Below are 14,860 nucleotides of genomic sequence, written 5' to 3' on the forward strand. Positions count from 1 at the left end.
TCACAGTGACCCGCCTGTCCACCTCCCGAGAGCTGGGATTAAAGGCATGGTAGTGCCTCTGTCCTAGCTGGATGGGCAGTGTCTAGGTTCTAAGGCAAACTCTATGCTCTTGGGGCAGCCAGGTGACAGGCTTTAGCTGTGGAAGTCCGTTACATCCGGTGACCTCTGAACTTGTGTCAGATTTTAGCTTGCTTGATGATTTGAGACAGGAAGCAGTGTCTGTGGCTCCCGCTCCCTCGGTTTCTAGGAGTTTTTCAGTGTCTGGATAACAAAGAAAGTGGGAATGGAGAACGGTGTGCTCTGAGGTTGCAGTGTTTTATTTTCATCTCCTAGACTTCCGTTTGTCACATGTCATCTGTTGGCTTGCCTTAAATTATTGTTGATGCTTTTTCTTTCTGTTCTGTTTATACAAATCCATCAGCCACACAGCTGTGAGCATTTCTGCTCCCTGCTTTTCTGTCCACCCCGGGGCAGTGTCAGTGAAGACAAGGCTTGTTCTGGGTTGGGTCTGCTTTAGCCAGTGACCTAAAACTGTCAGGTGATATCTTGTGCTGCGTGGAGAAAGGCTATGGTTTAGACACTGTGCCAAGGGCTTTTGGGTTTTTCTTTCTTGTAAATGTTCTGTTTTTAAGTAGCAACCTTCAAAATGGATGTAGTCAAGTTCTGTCACATCCGTGTTATCAGAGCAGCAAGGTTCCTTTAGCAACATTGTGAACTAGGCTCAAGGTTTCTTAACAGAAATATAGACCTGCTCCCTTTCCTGCTGTCCTGAGAGTCCTCGCTCTCCAACCTTGGACGCTTGTCCTTCAGACACTCTTCCTTGGCTGCTCGCTTGCTCCTCTGCCCTCACTGTGTCTGCCCGCACAGCTGTGGTGGCTTCTTCCTTTCCTGACCACAGGAAAGCTTCAAAGCTTGGGGACATAGGTGTCATGGTTTCCAGCTCAGGTTCTTCCAGAACCTCACTGCCTGGTCTGTGAGGATGACAGGATTCCGTTGTCTTCATTTTTTTTTTTTTGGTATGGTTTAACGTTTAGAAAAAAAAAGAAACGTGAGGGCAAAGCAGTGTTGGCGCAGTGTGTGGACATGTGTGTGTTCATAAGCAGTGTTGGCGGTGTGTGGACGTGCGTGCGTTCATGCCTGTGATCCCAGTATTCAGGAGATGGATGCAGGAGAATGGTTCAAGGTCATCTTTAGCTACACAGAGAGTTCACGGCCAGTTTGGGCTGCACGAGGTCCAGTCTCAAAAATACAAACAAACACATCATACCTACCCCGAACCGACCAACCAAAGGACTGAAATAACAACAAACAAACCCACATCATACACATCATACCTACCCCGAACCAACCGACCAAACGACTGAAATAACAACAAACAAACCCACATCATACACATCATACCTACCCCGAACCAACCGACCAACCAAACGACTGAAATAACAACAAACAAACCCACATCATACACATCATACCTACCCCGAACCAACCGACCAACCGACTGAAATAACAAACAAACAAAAAACCCCAACCTGGCCCATACCAGAGAAGCTGGGGTTGGGGGAGAGTGTGTGGGAGGACCGAGGTTTGATCTCTAATGTCACGCCCCAAAATTTAAATGTGTGAGTGTGTGCATATATAAAAAACTGTGGGGTTGGGGATTTAGCTCAGTGGTAGAGCACTTGCCTAGCAAGTGCAAGGCCCTGGGTTCAGTCCCCAGCTCCGAAAAAAAGAACCAAAAAAAAAAAAAACTGTGTGCAATGTCCTGAGTTTGATTCCCAGCACCACAAAATTAAGAAAAGTAACACTTTAGTCACACACTGTTAGACTAATTGTGAAAGAAAGCTTAAGCACATGTTTTTAGGGTGAGAATGGGAAGCTGATGTAGGTACAGGAAAGGATGAGAAAGAGAGGGACCATGGAGGCAGAGGCGTTGAGCATCATGTTTATCTGCAAAGGTGGCATGCAGGAGCTCCAGAGTTTTGGTTTTTGCCACGTGGTGACCTGAGGCAGTTCAGAATTGAAGGCTGGCCAGAGCGGTGCAGCGCTTTACAAGGAAGTGTTAAATAGGATCAGACAGACAGCAAAGCAAATACAGTTAGCACAGCAAACAAACCTGTTTCACCACACCCATGGCTGTAAGTTGTGTTTACCTGTCACCATTATCAATTAGCAAGGGATGTACACTCACCACCTGTATACACCACCGGAATCCCACATTACTGAGCCGCTGTTGAAACAATCAGGTGCTGAATACTGTGTGTGTCAGGTCTGTTGACCTAGGAGGCAGTGCCGGCCAACAGTATTGATGGCTGGGATGGAAGGCCATCTTGCTTGCTTGGCTACATCATTAATAGTGGACCCACCAGGGGGGAAGGACTGTCAGCCGTACAGAATGTTTAGCACAGGTGTAGGGGTGTGTCTCTCTGTCTGTGTGTGTACACGTGACAAGACATAGACACAGATTAGATAGGTCTTTGGCTTGTTTACTTATTTTTCACCTACAAAATAACTTTTTGTCTGACTGCAGGTCTGAGGTCACCATTGGCTAAGATAAGTAATGTGGCATGCATCCCAGAGACAACTTACAAATATCCTGATTTGCCTATAAATCGGTGTAAAGAAGAGGTAAAATTTTCCTACTATAATTTTGCCATTGAGTAAAGCATGACAGTATTGGTAACGAGGGGATTAATGTGCACACGCCAGAAGACGAGCCAGCATTGCCCGTAACACAAAGCACCTCCAAGGAGCCTGGGCTAACCCTGTGTGTGCCTTGCTCAGACGCACCACAGGCTTCCACACCTGTAATCCGTCACACTGGAAACCAACAGTAGTAGCTCTCCTTTCCTGTCTGGTGCAGCGCTTGTGTAAGGAGCACACAGCCAGGTGTAGCTGTGGAGAAGGAGGGGGCTGGGTGGCTGCTGCTCGCTTCCTGCCTGATGGCTGACTTATAAGCATGCACATACCCTCTCATGACCTGTGTCAAGCCGCCTGGAGGAGCAGGACGGTTAGATGGTTGACAGTTATATGTTGTTAAGCATGGTTAAAAGTAAGTAAATTTAAACCATTGCTTATTGTAGTGTAAAAAGAGTTGTAGATAAAATAGGAAGTGTTCCAGATTTCATTTTTATTTGCTGCAGATTAAATCATGCTTTTATGGAGTAGATATACTTTATTTATCATAGATTTTGAAATCCACATTCATTTGTGTTTGCTGACTACTGCTGATTGTCAGAAGAGTGACTAGGATTTTATAATGCTGCACACACACTGTAAGGGACGGTGTACCGCACACACACTGTGAGGGATAGTCGCTACTTACTCAGAATTCATCTGACAGACTTGAAATGAAAGTCTGAAGTCATGTGACTATACTGACAGGCTTTTTAGTAGAAATGTGTTCAGTCTCCTTATAAAATAATAGACTTAGGTCCACGTGTGAAAGCCTGAGACTTGTGGAGTCTGGGACGCCGCAGGTTGCCTGAGTCACGCCACCAGAATGCAGTAATGAAGCCAGGTTTCAGCCCTGTGGGGACAGCTTTGGTGGCAGAGGTGGCTTTGGTGACAGAAGTGGTAGAGGAGGAGGCCGAGGAGGGAGAGAAGGTTTTGGCGGTGGACAAGGAAGCTTTGGCGATGGAGATCGAGGTCGAGGTGGAGGAGGTGGTGGCTTCAGGGGATGAGGAAGTGGAGGTGGACAAGGTGGAGGCTTCCAGTCTGGGGGCAGCTGGGGTCAAGGTGGTTGCCCGGCAGGCAAGACAGTACCAAGCTTGGAACCCCTTCTGCTCCAGGCTGGCTACAGCAATCATGGCTGGCGTAGACCAGATCCACATCAAGCCGAGGGCCAAGGTGCTCTCTACCTTGGGGCAGCCACAGGCACCACCGTCTCCACATCTCTGACACTGTCGGCTGGGAAGGTCTGGTCTATGCAGTTGAGTTCTCCCACCGCTCTGGCTGTGACCTCATCAACTTGGCCAAGAAGAGGACCAACATTATTCCTGTAATCGAAGATGCTCGGCACCCACACAAATACTGCATGCTTATTGCGATGGTGGCCAAGCCAGACCAAACCCGAATTGTGGCCCTGAATGCCCACACCTTCCTGCGGAATGGAGGACACTTTGTGATTTCCATTAAGGCCAACTGCATTGACTCCTTGGCCTCAGCAGAAGCTGTGTCTGCATCTGAAGTGAAAACCATGCAGCCAGAGAACGTGGAGCCCCAGGAGCAGTTGACGCTAGAGCCCCGTGAACGAGACCACACTGTGGTTAGGTGTACAGGCCACCTCCCAAGGCAAAGAACTGAAACTCGGCTGTCTGGATTGAAGAAATGTGTGTTGTTGCTACTGTTGCACGTGTGGCTTTTGACTTTTTGCAGGGAATTCTTTGTTTTTCTATTAAAAGACTCATCTGTCAAAAAAAATAGAACCATAGAAATCAAGTTGGAGAGTTTCTTTCTTTTTCTAAAGAAGAAATTGAGACATGGAGTCCTGGTGGCTTTGGCCTGGTTTCCATAGCTGTCAACAGTTATACACAGGGTGTGCTGGTGTGCTGGTGTGGTGGCGTGCTGGTGTGCTGGTGTGCTGGCGTGCTGGTGTGGTGGCGTGGTGGCGTGGTGGCGTGGTGGTGTGGTGGTGTGGTGGCGTGGTGGTGTGCTGGTGTGCTGGTGTGGTGGTGTGGTGGCGTGGTGGCGTGGTGGTGTGGTGGCGTGCTGGCGTGGTGGTGTGCTGGTGTGGTGGTGTGGTGGCGTGGTGGTGTGGTGGTGTGGTGGCGTGGTGGTGTGGTGGTGTGGTGGCGTGGTGGTGTGCTGGTGTGCTGGTGTGCTGGTGTGGTGGTGTGCTGGTGTGGTGGCATGGTGGTGTGCTGGCGTGGTGGTGTGCTGGCGTGGTGGCGTGGTGGCGTGGTGGCATGGTGGCGTGCTGGCGTGGTGGCGTGCTGGCGTGGTGGTGTGCTGGCGTGGTGGTGTGCTGGCGTGGTGGTGTGCTGGCGTGGTGGCGTGCTGGCGTGGTGGCGTGCTGGCGTGGTGGCGTGGTGGCGTGGTGGCGTGGTGGCGTGCTGGCGTGGTGGTGTGCTGGCGTGGTGGTGTGCTGGCGTGGTGGTGTGCTGGCGTGGTGGTGTGCTGGCGTGGTGGCGTGGTGGCGTGGTGGTGTGGTGGCGTGGTGGTGTGCTGGCGTGGTGGTGTGCTGGTGTGCTGGCGTGGTGGTGTGCTGGCGTGGTGGTGTGCTGGCGTGGTGGCGTGGTGGCGTGGTGGTGTGCTGGTGTGGTGGCATGGTGGTGTGCTGGCGTGGTGGTGTGCTGGCGTGGTGGTGTGGTGGCGTGGTGGCGTGGTGGCGTGGTGGTGTGGTGGCACCCATTGTAATTCCGGGTCTTGGGAGGCAGAAGGGTCACACAGCTACATCATGTGACCTGGTTTCATAAACCAGCCATCCAGTTGACACCCCAGTTATCGCTGTAGAGCTGATCTTTTTTGTGGTGTTAAGGTGGTGGACTACTCCTTTTAGGGCGAGCCGGGCTGAGAGTCTTCTCAAGACGGATAGTGCTTTACCTTGTTGTCTAATCCGCGCCGATGGTGAAATGCAGATTTTTTAAATTTCAGGTTATTTCCTTGATAGAAAGCAATTCTGTGGTGATCATACACGGTGCCACAGGGAGCGGCAAGAGCACACAGCTTCCACAGTACGTCCTGGACCACTACACACAGCGCTCTGCCTTCTGCAACATCGTAGTCACCCAGCCACGGAAAATAGGGGCCAGCAGCATTGCCAGGTGGATCAGTAAGGAGCGCTCCTGGACTCTGGGTGGCTTGGTAGGCTATCAGGTGAGACACACAGAGAAAGTGAACGTCCTCTTCTTGTTAATCTTTTACTCTATGTAAGTTGATGTCAGTGTATAACTATTTTCTACTGGGAATTAAACACCAGAACTATGCTAATTAAAAAGTATTAAAAGTAAAATTCTTGAAAAGAATTCTAAATCCCTCCTGTAGTTGAATAGGAGAGAAGGGCGAGTTCTCAGACCAGTGCTTTTTATTATTTGGTTTTTATTTAGACCCTTGTAACATATAAGCTCTTGTCACATAAAAATACCGCAGACAGCCTCATTGCATAAGCTAATCCTTGCCCAGAATGGAAGGAAGAAAGAGTGCATTGGAGAACCTGACTTTTCATTGGCCCCTAGGTATCTTCTGAAATACAGTAACTTATTTTGTTCCTACCTTAGGGACATTTATTTGGGTAGCTCAGTGGGAGCCAATGAAACCTGTACTTTTCCTTCCCTCTCTTTTCCTTCAACTTCAGGTAGGGCTGGAGAAAACAGCAACAGAAGACACTCGGCTGATTTACATGACCACTGGAGTCCTGCTTCAGAAGATCGTTAGTGCCAAGAGCTTGATGGAGTTCACGCACGTCTTCATTGATGAGGTGAGCGCACTGCTGCCTGGGCACGACCTGATTTCCAGGCGCTGTAGGCTGCTGGCCTGTGTCCTCGCAACAAGGTCCGTTCTGGTCTTTGTATACCTGTGAGGGTGAGTGATCTGTTTTGTTCTTTGTTTCTCAAAATGCAGGTGGGATGTTGATGACCAGGAAAGGGTGTAGAGCAGAGAGCCATGGGCAGGTTGCAGCCGCAGATCAGACCTGGCACAGGCTTTCTGTGAGGCTTCACTAGAGCACTCTCCCTCACTTGTGACCTTGTGGTTTGATTGCCTCTGGCCTGCACCTCAGCAGGGTACAGTAGTTGCAGGGGATGCTCACCAGCCTGGTGGAGAGCTATCCGTGGCACATGTGGAGGCCACTGACTGCCTACCCAGTCAAGGATGGCAGTAGCTTGAAAACCATGGGCTGCGGCTGTAGTTTAGTCTCAGAGCGCTGGCCTAGCATGTGAGAGGCTCTGAGTTAAACCCCAGCACTGCAGGGAAAGCGTAAATAAAGGTAAGACATGCTACTCTTCTCTGAAAAGGGCCTTCTGGATTCTGCTCTGTGTCTGTGAGGCACGAGACATCAGGGACAGAAGCAGAACTAGCTACAGTGTGAAGCTTTGTCATTTTTGAGATTTAGTGGCTGTTTCCCTCCATTTCAGGGAGCGTCTGGATATAGTCCTGCTGTCCCAGTGTGCTGTCACGTGTCCTAACCTAACTGGGCTTCCTTTGAAACAGGTGCTGCCCCCACTACTTTACGTGGGACAGACAGGATGGTATGGATGGAGCAGTTATGGATCCCTGGGTGGCTCAGTCCGGAGCTGCATTTGAATGGACTGGGAGGCAGCTGCCACCCCATGTGTGCTCCTTGGTGACCCTGTTGAAGTTCTGCCTGCTTGCCCTAGGCTCTGAGCTAGCTTGCTTTGGTTCACCAGCTTCTGACTGGCCAGCCTCTTATCTATTCTGTGAGCCTCAGTCCTTTGCAGGCATACAGTTTTTTTGAAACCTACTTTTAATAAGGGTTCAACTTCTCCTGTAGCCCACCACCAAGGAGAGGCAGTGGAAGAGAAAAGTTCTCAGGGTGTGGGGGAAGTGGACCTGTTAGCAATAGTTCTTTGGGGGTAAACTCGATCTTCTTTGGCAGTCATTCAGTCCCATAGCAAACACCAAACACAGCTCAGTGGCTGCAGCTCAGTCCTCTAGGCAGGCAGACAGTAGGCAGGAACCAGCAACTGTAGTTCAATCCTGAAGAAACTGCCAGGCTTGCCAGCCAGCCTGAGGTGAGGCTGCAGAAGCGGCAACTACCACAGGAACCTTGAGGGCAGTTCTTGGGTGAGCTTCTCTCAGTATCGGAATCATCACAAGTTGAGCTCAACATTGCTATGTAAGATGAACCAATACATGCCTGTTAGTTAAGAATAGTGAGCAGAGCCAACCTGGCCAGGGGTCAGTGCTCCTCTCCCACTGTCAGTGGGATCACATTTATACCCTTCTTCAAGCCTCCTTTCACATGCCTGCTATATCCGATCCTTTCACCTATGTGCCCCAGCACCATTATCTGACATAACTGACTTTCCAAGGAACTAGAACTTTCCACTCCAGTTCTTTCTGTCATGCAGCGTGACTTGCAGTTCCACCAGCAGTGTTGGGCTGGTTCATCTTCAGCCCCACACTTGCTGGAATGACAAACCACCAGAGAGGCGTCAGCAGCAACTGGGCAGCAGTGTTGCTGTTATGCGGGCGGGTGTCAGGGAACCGAGCATTGCTCTGCCCTAATGCCAGGGGGTCCCAAAGAGAAACATTGAGGGTGACAGTGACCCACGTGCTATCCTCTGGCTTGTGGGCAGATGCTATTTTCGTACTCTTAGGCTGGAGTCCCTGAAGACCTGTACTGAGCTGAGAAACCTAGTTTAGTTGAACGTCTGGGGCGTGAAGGTCCTCTTTACCTCTCATCAGGTGACACGTGCCTCTTTCTGTAAAACTCCTCCCATTCCATGTGTGTGGTGTGCCTGTGGATATGCATGTTTCAGTGTGTGTTGGCACATGTATGTGTAGGTGCACGTGCATATACATGCTCATACATATGGAAGGTCAAGGTTGATATCTGGAAGCCTCTTTGGTCCCCTTTTTCACCTTACTTGTTGAGATGAGTCTTTGAATCAAGCCAGAGCTCGCCTAGATGACTAGCAGCTTCCTCTGAGGGTCTTCTGTCTCCACCATCTGGTGCTGGAATTATGTATGTACACGGATTGCTTGTACAGTCTTGCCTGCCCTGACGTGCATTCTTGATGTCATGGAGGATGCCCTCTTTTTCTGTAGGTGCACGAACGAACTGAAGAGATGGATTTCCTGCTCTTGGTAGTCCGTAAACTCCTGAGGACAAACTCACGTTTTGTGAAGGTAAATTTTTAGATTTCATTCTGTTTCTTCCCTTTTAACAGTTGGATATTGTCCTGGTTGGGTTTTGTTAATGTGGTACAAACCTAGATATATCTGGCAAAGTGACTTTTAACTGAGAAAATGCCTTTATAAGATTGGCCTTGCCCAGTGGTAGTGGCATACTCTTAATCCCAGCACTTGGGAGGTAGAAGCAGGTGGATCTCTGTGAGTTCAAGACCAGCCTGGTCTACAGTGAGAGTTCCAGGACAGTCGTGGGTGTACGAAGAACCCCACTCCCCACAAAGAGAAAGTTTTGCCTGTAGGCAAGGCCGTGGGGCGTGATTTCTGTGGAAGTACCCCGTCTACTGTGGGGGCGTCATTTCTGAGTAATTGTTTTTGAGTGATACAAGAAGCAGGCTGAGTAAACCGTGGGGAACAAGTCAGAAATCAGCATTTTCCCATGGTCTCTGTGTCAGTGTCTACAACCAGGTCTCTTCCTTGAGCTCCTGCCCTGACTTCCCTCGGTGATAGTTCTGACCTAAGAGTTGTAAGATGAAATAAACCCTTTCCTTCCAAGTCGCTATTGGTCATGGTGTTCACCACAGCAGCAGAAACCCTGCCTAAGACAGACAGAGTCTCCTGGACTCCGTTGTCAGGTGTCCTACTCCAGGTCCTGCCTGGTGGGAGGCCCAGGACTTCTTTATACTGTTTTAATTTAGATGATACCCAAGGAAAAAAATCAAGATAGTCTAAAACTCAATGGGGGCCGGCCCTTACTAAAGAGAAATGGAGGAGGAGTGGATGGGGAGGGGCAGAGAGGAATTGTGGGAGAGGGGCCGTGAGGAGAAACGGGATGTGTGGTCAGGATGTAACAAAATAGTAAATCAAAAGGCCTCAGTAGATCGTACATGATGGGAGGGTGCAGCAGGTGGGCCAGAGCTCTGAGGTGGTTGGCACTGCTCACAGCTGGGCTCTCTTTCCTGCAGGTGATCCTCATGTCTGCCACCATCAACTGCAAGCAGTTTGCAGACTACTTTGCTGTTCCTGTTCAGAACAAGATGAACCCTGCATATGTGTTTGAGGTGGAAGGCAAGCCCCACACTATCGAACAGTATTACCTTAATGATTTGGGGCACATTTATCACAGTGGGGTATGTTGAGATACATTGCTTCTTTTATAGTGAATGGACTTTGGTTTCTGGCAAGTTGAATTCCCCAGGTATAGTTGGGAAGCTCTTTTAGAACCTGTTAGCAGACACATGGGAGCAAGGGGGGAGGAAAAGACTGGGCTTTTGTTACAGCTGTGATCTGGCAAATACCCACACCATCCGACCCCATAGAAACCCTTGAGACGAGCGTCATGCCTCGCTCATGCTGAAAACCAAGGCCTCGGGTCTCAGTCCCTGTGAAACTGTGGGTTCACTGAAGGATGGGTGATTGCATTTGAGACAGAACTCTGATTAGGTGTACATTTTCTAGTGACAATGAAGACTGGGGACATATGTAGACTTGGAAGTCTCGGAAGTCTAACCCTGAAGTATGATGCACTTCCTGTCCCATCCTCTGGGTCTGTGTTCACTGAGAAAGTGCTTCTGTAGCCACATGAGGCCCTGAGTTGCACCACAGCTCAGGAACAAAAGCGAGAATGAGTGAAAACTTGCCTTAGTCCTCTCCTCTTCTGGTCTCTACCTGTCAGGCCTTCCTGCCCTTCCCATGGTACACTGCTCTCTTGCTCAGCTCTGGGTTCTGCCAGGCAGATGTGGGAGCTTTCCGTTGCAGGGAGGGTGGGCTCTCTGCACACAGTGCTTGCCCAGCTCTCCACATGTATGCATGCTGTTCCTCCATGGAGGGGCTAGAGAGAGTGCTGCAGTGACCAGCTCTGCTGCATGCTTCTGTGCCCACCAGATTGCATGTCTTGTAGAACACCACATCTCAGCCGCAGCAATGCTGTGTGACGGGGATAGAAACATTACAAGATGTTTCTTCTTGTCCTTGTCTCTCCATTATCACAATCAACAATGTCCTAGACAGTGCCACATGTTGACACTTCTATGTGGACCATGCCTTCCTGGAACCTCTGAGCCTGGAAAGAGATTGCTGGGACAGAGAATACATGTGCTTGCAATTAACAAAGGGAGCCCAGTTGATCAGAATAGGGGCTGAGTTTCTGTTGAAGATATTCGTAGTGTTGACAAGTGGGCTCTGCTACCGTGAGGGCTGCTTAGGTTCACCTGGCCTCACCATCACACAGTTCTTTGTGGATGCATTGAAAGAAGGGTAAGGCCAGCTGTGGGCATCCGTCCTGTGAGGGCCCCTGGTTGGCCTGGGAGCCAGGGCCCTTTGGGTGAAGGTGTGTTCTGTTCCCTTCTGAAGGCACCTAGGTGTTCTATTGCTCGTCACATGACCTATCTTTGGTGTCTAGAAGGCACATAGTAAATATCAAACACGACTGTACAGCCCTAACTGCATACGGGTTTTTGTGTGGGCACTGGGGGAGGGTGCTGGGGATGGAACTTAGGCCCTTGTATAGCTAAGCCATGCTCTCATTCCCAGAGCCCATCAATTCTGTCAGTGATGAAGGTGGCGTTTATAATGTTCAACTCTCTGCACCCAAATCTGGTAGGGGAGAGAGCTGGGCTCTCAGAAGTGCGGACAATCTTGAGAGCTCAGAGGAGACAACTACTTCTGACCCAAGAGCAACCTGACTAGTGCCCTCTGTGCCCTCTGGGCACAGGGACCTAGGAGCAGTCAGGGGTAGTACCCTTCAGCTTCTGCCTGCCCCGAGAGCCAAAAGCTAGTCGCCAGGAGCACCTACACACCTGATAGCAGAGGTAAGACCAACTCTTCTGCTCCAAGAGACCTGCCTGGAGGCTTCAGGTCACACAAACCCAGGAGCAGCTCTCTGTTCCCAGATCCAGCTGAAAGAAAAGAGGTCTACAGGAGTGCTGACACACAGGCTTACAGGAGGGTCAAGCCACTGTCAAAGACTGCAAGACCAGCAAACACCAAAGATAACCAAATGGCAAGAGGCAAGTATAGGAACCTAAGCAACAGAAACCAAGACTACTTGGCATCATCAGAGCCCAGTTCTCCCACCAAAGCAAATGCTGGATATCCAAACACACTGGAAAAGCAAGATTTGGGTTTAAAATCACATCTCATGATGATGATCAAGGACTTTAGAAAGGACATAAATAACTCCCTTAAAAAATACAGGACAACACAGGTAAATAAGTAAAAGCCCTTAAAGAGGAAACCCAAAAATAATCCCTTAAATAATTATAGAAAAATACAATGAAACAGGTGAAGGAATTGAACAAAAACCATACAGGATTTAAAAATGGAAATAGAAACAATAAAGAAATCACGAAGGGAGACAACCCTGGAGATAGAAAACTTAGGAAAGAGATCAGGAGTCTTGGATGCAAAGCATCCCCAACAGAATACAAGAGATAGAAGAGAGAATCTCAGGGGCAGAAGATACCATAGAAAACATCAACACAATCATCACAGATAATGTAAAATGCAAAAAGCTCCTTACCCAAAACATCCAGGAAATCCAGGACACAATGAGAAGAGCAAACCTAAAGAAAATAGGTATAGAAGAGAATGAAGACCCCCACCTTACAGGACCAGTAAATATCTTCAACAAAATTATAGAAGAAAACTTCCCTGACCTAAAGAAAGAGATGCCCATAAACATACAAGAAGCCTACAGAACTCCAAATAGATTGGACCAGAAAAGAAATTCCTCTCATCACATAATAATCAAAACACCAAATGCACAGAACAAAGAATATTAAAAGCAGTAAGGGGAAAAAGGTCAAGTAACATTTGTAATGTTCAACATGAAGAGACAGTGTTTTCAAGTCCAATCTCATCATTGTTCCTCCTGTTAGTGCCATCTTAAGCTCCCAGCATGCCTTTCTGCCTGCCTGCCTCCCTCTCTCTCTCTCTCTCTCTCTCTCTCTCTCTCTCTCTCTCTCTCTTTCTCTCTCTCTCTGTGCTTGACCACAGCTTGTCTGGATTTCTCTGTACAGCCCTGGCTGTCCTAGACCTCTCTCCATAGACCAGGCTGGCCATGAACTCACAGCGATCCACCTGCCTCTAGCTCCCCAGTGCTGGGATTAAAGGTGTGTGCCAACACTGCCTGATGCTCATCTTTCCTTGTTCATGTATGGACACAGTTGGGTTTCTTTCCCCTTCAGAAACATCCTCCTCAGTCCCAGGTTTCCCTGCAGCCCCTCCCAGCCTCTGCCTTGGGTCAGGGTGGGGATGTGATCTCTGCTTCTCCAGTTCCCAGTTTTCTCTTCTCCCGTGTGACTCCACTGACCCCACTTAGCCCAGCCTGTGTTTCCCATGCTCCTCTGCTCCTGTCACCACGTAGCAAGGTCAGCCTTAAGCTAACGTGGCTTCTCAGGGAACTGACACTGTCAGCCAGTCACTGTCTTTAGTCCCCAATGGTCTCCTGGTTTTTCTGATACCAACCTTAGGTGTTCCTTTCAAGGTCCTGTGGAGAACCTCCTTAAGCCTTTGTGTTAACTTGTTTTCTCTTTCAAGAATTCCCTTAGCAAAGGTCTCCCAGTGCAGTGTACACTCTGGTGGAATTGTGCAGAGACTGTTCATGATGCATAAGCCAGGCTCAGAGTACATCGTCCCACCCGTGTGGCGTCCCACCCTCTGTGCAGTGTCGCACCCTGTGCGATGTCCCACCCCGTGTGGCGTCCCGCCCCCTGTGCGGTGTCCCGCTCTCTGTGCGGTGTCCTACCCTATTGTAGATTGTGTTGCTGCATTTCTTCTGAGGCAGAATCTCATGTAGCCAGGCTAGCCTCAGTCTTGCTGTATAGGCAAGGTTGACCTAGAACCCCTGCTCCTCCTGCCTCTACTGTCCCAAATGCTGGTACTCGTGTGTGCCACTGTGCCCAGTGCACATCAGTTTTCACGCACTCCCTTTAGGTCTTTAGTCCCCTTAACCCAGATACCCATCTGTCCTGCCACCATTTGGTTCCCACTCTTGGAGGTGTACCCAATCTCTTGATGCATGTATTTTCCCAAGAACTCATTCCTTGTTTTTTGGAACTCCCTGGCCAGACTGGACATGTCATTTTGGGGGCAGGTGTAGGAATCGGAGCTTCCTTCTTGGGCATGATTATGGCAGAAGGACTGTTGCAGGCGACTGGTGCTTCCTTCACACCACGCTCTGTGGCAGTGAGCTTGTGCAATCACTTGGCTCAGAATATAGGAGATGTGGGCCTCTCCCGTCCCTCTAGTCCCAACAGACATCAGTTCACAACCAATCACGCCCTGTTGTCAGAGTTTGTTAGAAGTATACCTAGGACCCCAGTGACCCGAGGCTCAGGTGCTAAAGCATTCCTCTCATTACGTGAGAACCTGAGTTTACTCCACAGGCACGGTAGTTTACTGTCGTACTTGTCAACACTGGGGAGCTGGAGACAGCCAGCTCCCTAGAGATTCTTGGCCAAACACCAACCAGCAGCAGTTCAGAGGGCTTGGGTTCTAGAACTCAGCAGTTCCTGTGGCTCAGCCACATGCTTCCCCTGCGTGGCTTGTCTACAGCAACTTGTGGGTGGTTTGTTGGGGTTTGTGGAGTACATATCTTTTCTTCATTTCTATTTTTGAGTAATGCATTACAGACTATCAGTCACTGTTAGGATAGAGGAGGGGATTACAGTATATCAGGGATGACTGGATTAGACATGCTTTGTCTAATAGAAGTAAGGTTGCCATAGCCATACTAGAGTCGTAGTATTGCTGGGAATGTTATTTGGATACCAGCTGACGTAATTTACTCTAAGTAGTAGCTGGAAGATTATCTCCATATATAACTAACTTCTGACCCCTGAAGACCCCTTTCTGCACGTCTGTGACAATGTGATGTGTGCTGTCTCGTAGGTTATGTCAATCTAGTCATTAAACAACATGCTTTCCTTCTCCTGGTGGGAAACACAGAAAGGCTTTAACTGGAGTCTGTAAGAACTGTGTTGTAGGGGTTGGGAAATACTGTGTAGCTGTGGTCTCACCTCCTTCAGAGCCTTGTGCATAGACGGCCTGC

General features: G+C 49.3%; 1 protein-coding gene and 1 pseudogene across 4 annotated transcripts in view; both read left to right on the forward strand.

The window, feature by feature from the left end:
* Tdrd9 (tudor domain containing 9) overlaps positions 1–14,860 on the forward strand; it is a 114,455-nt gene that overhangs the window by 28,010 nt on the left and 71,585 nt on the right. For all 4 annotated transcript variants that reach the window (NM_001419577.1, XM_087552944.1, XM_087552946.1 and 1 more), the window contains 5 exon segments: positions 2,528–2,625; positions 5,593–5,814; positions 6,293–6,415; positions 8,728–8,808; positions 9,774–9,938. In NM_001419577.1, the coding sequence (NP_001406506.1) occupies positions 2,528–2,625; positions 5,593–5,814; positions 6,293–6,415; positions 8,728–8,808; positions 9,774–9,938 (689 nt within the window).
* On the forward strand, positions 3,493–4,370 carry Fbl-ps3 (fibrillarin, pseudogene 3; annotated as a pseudogene).

The sequence above is a fragment of the Rattus norvegicus genome, chromosome 6, assembly GCF_021556685.1.
Source record: "Rattus norvegicus strain SHRSP/BbbUtx chromosome 6, alternate assembly SHRSP_T2T, whole genome shotgun sequence".
Classification (NCBI taxonomy): domain Eukaryota; kingdom Metazoa; phylum Chordata; class Mammalia; order Rodentia; family Muridae; genus Rattus; species Rattus norvegicus.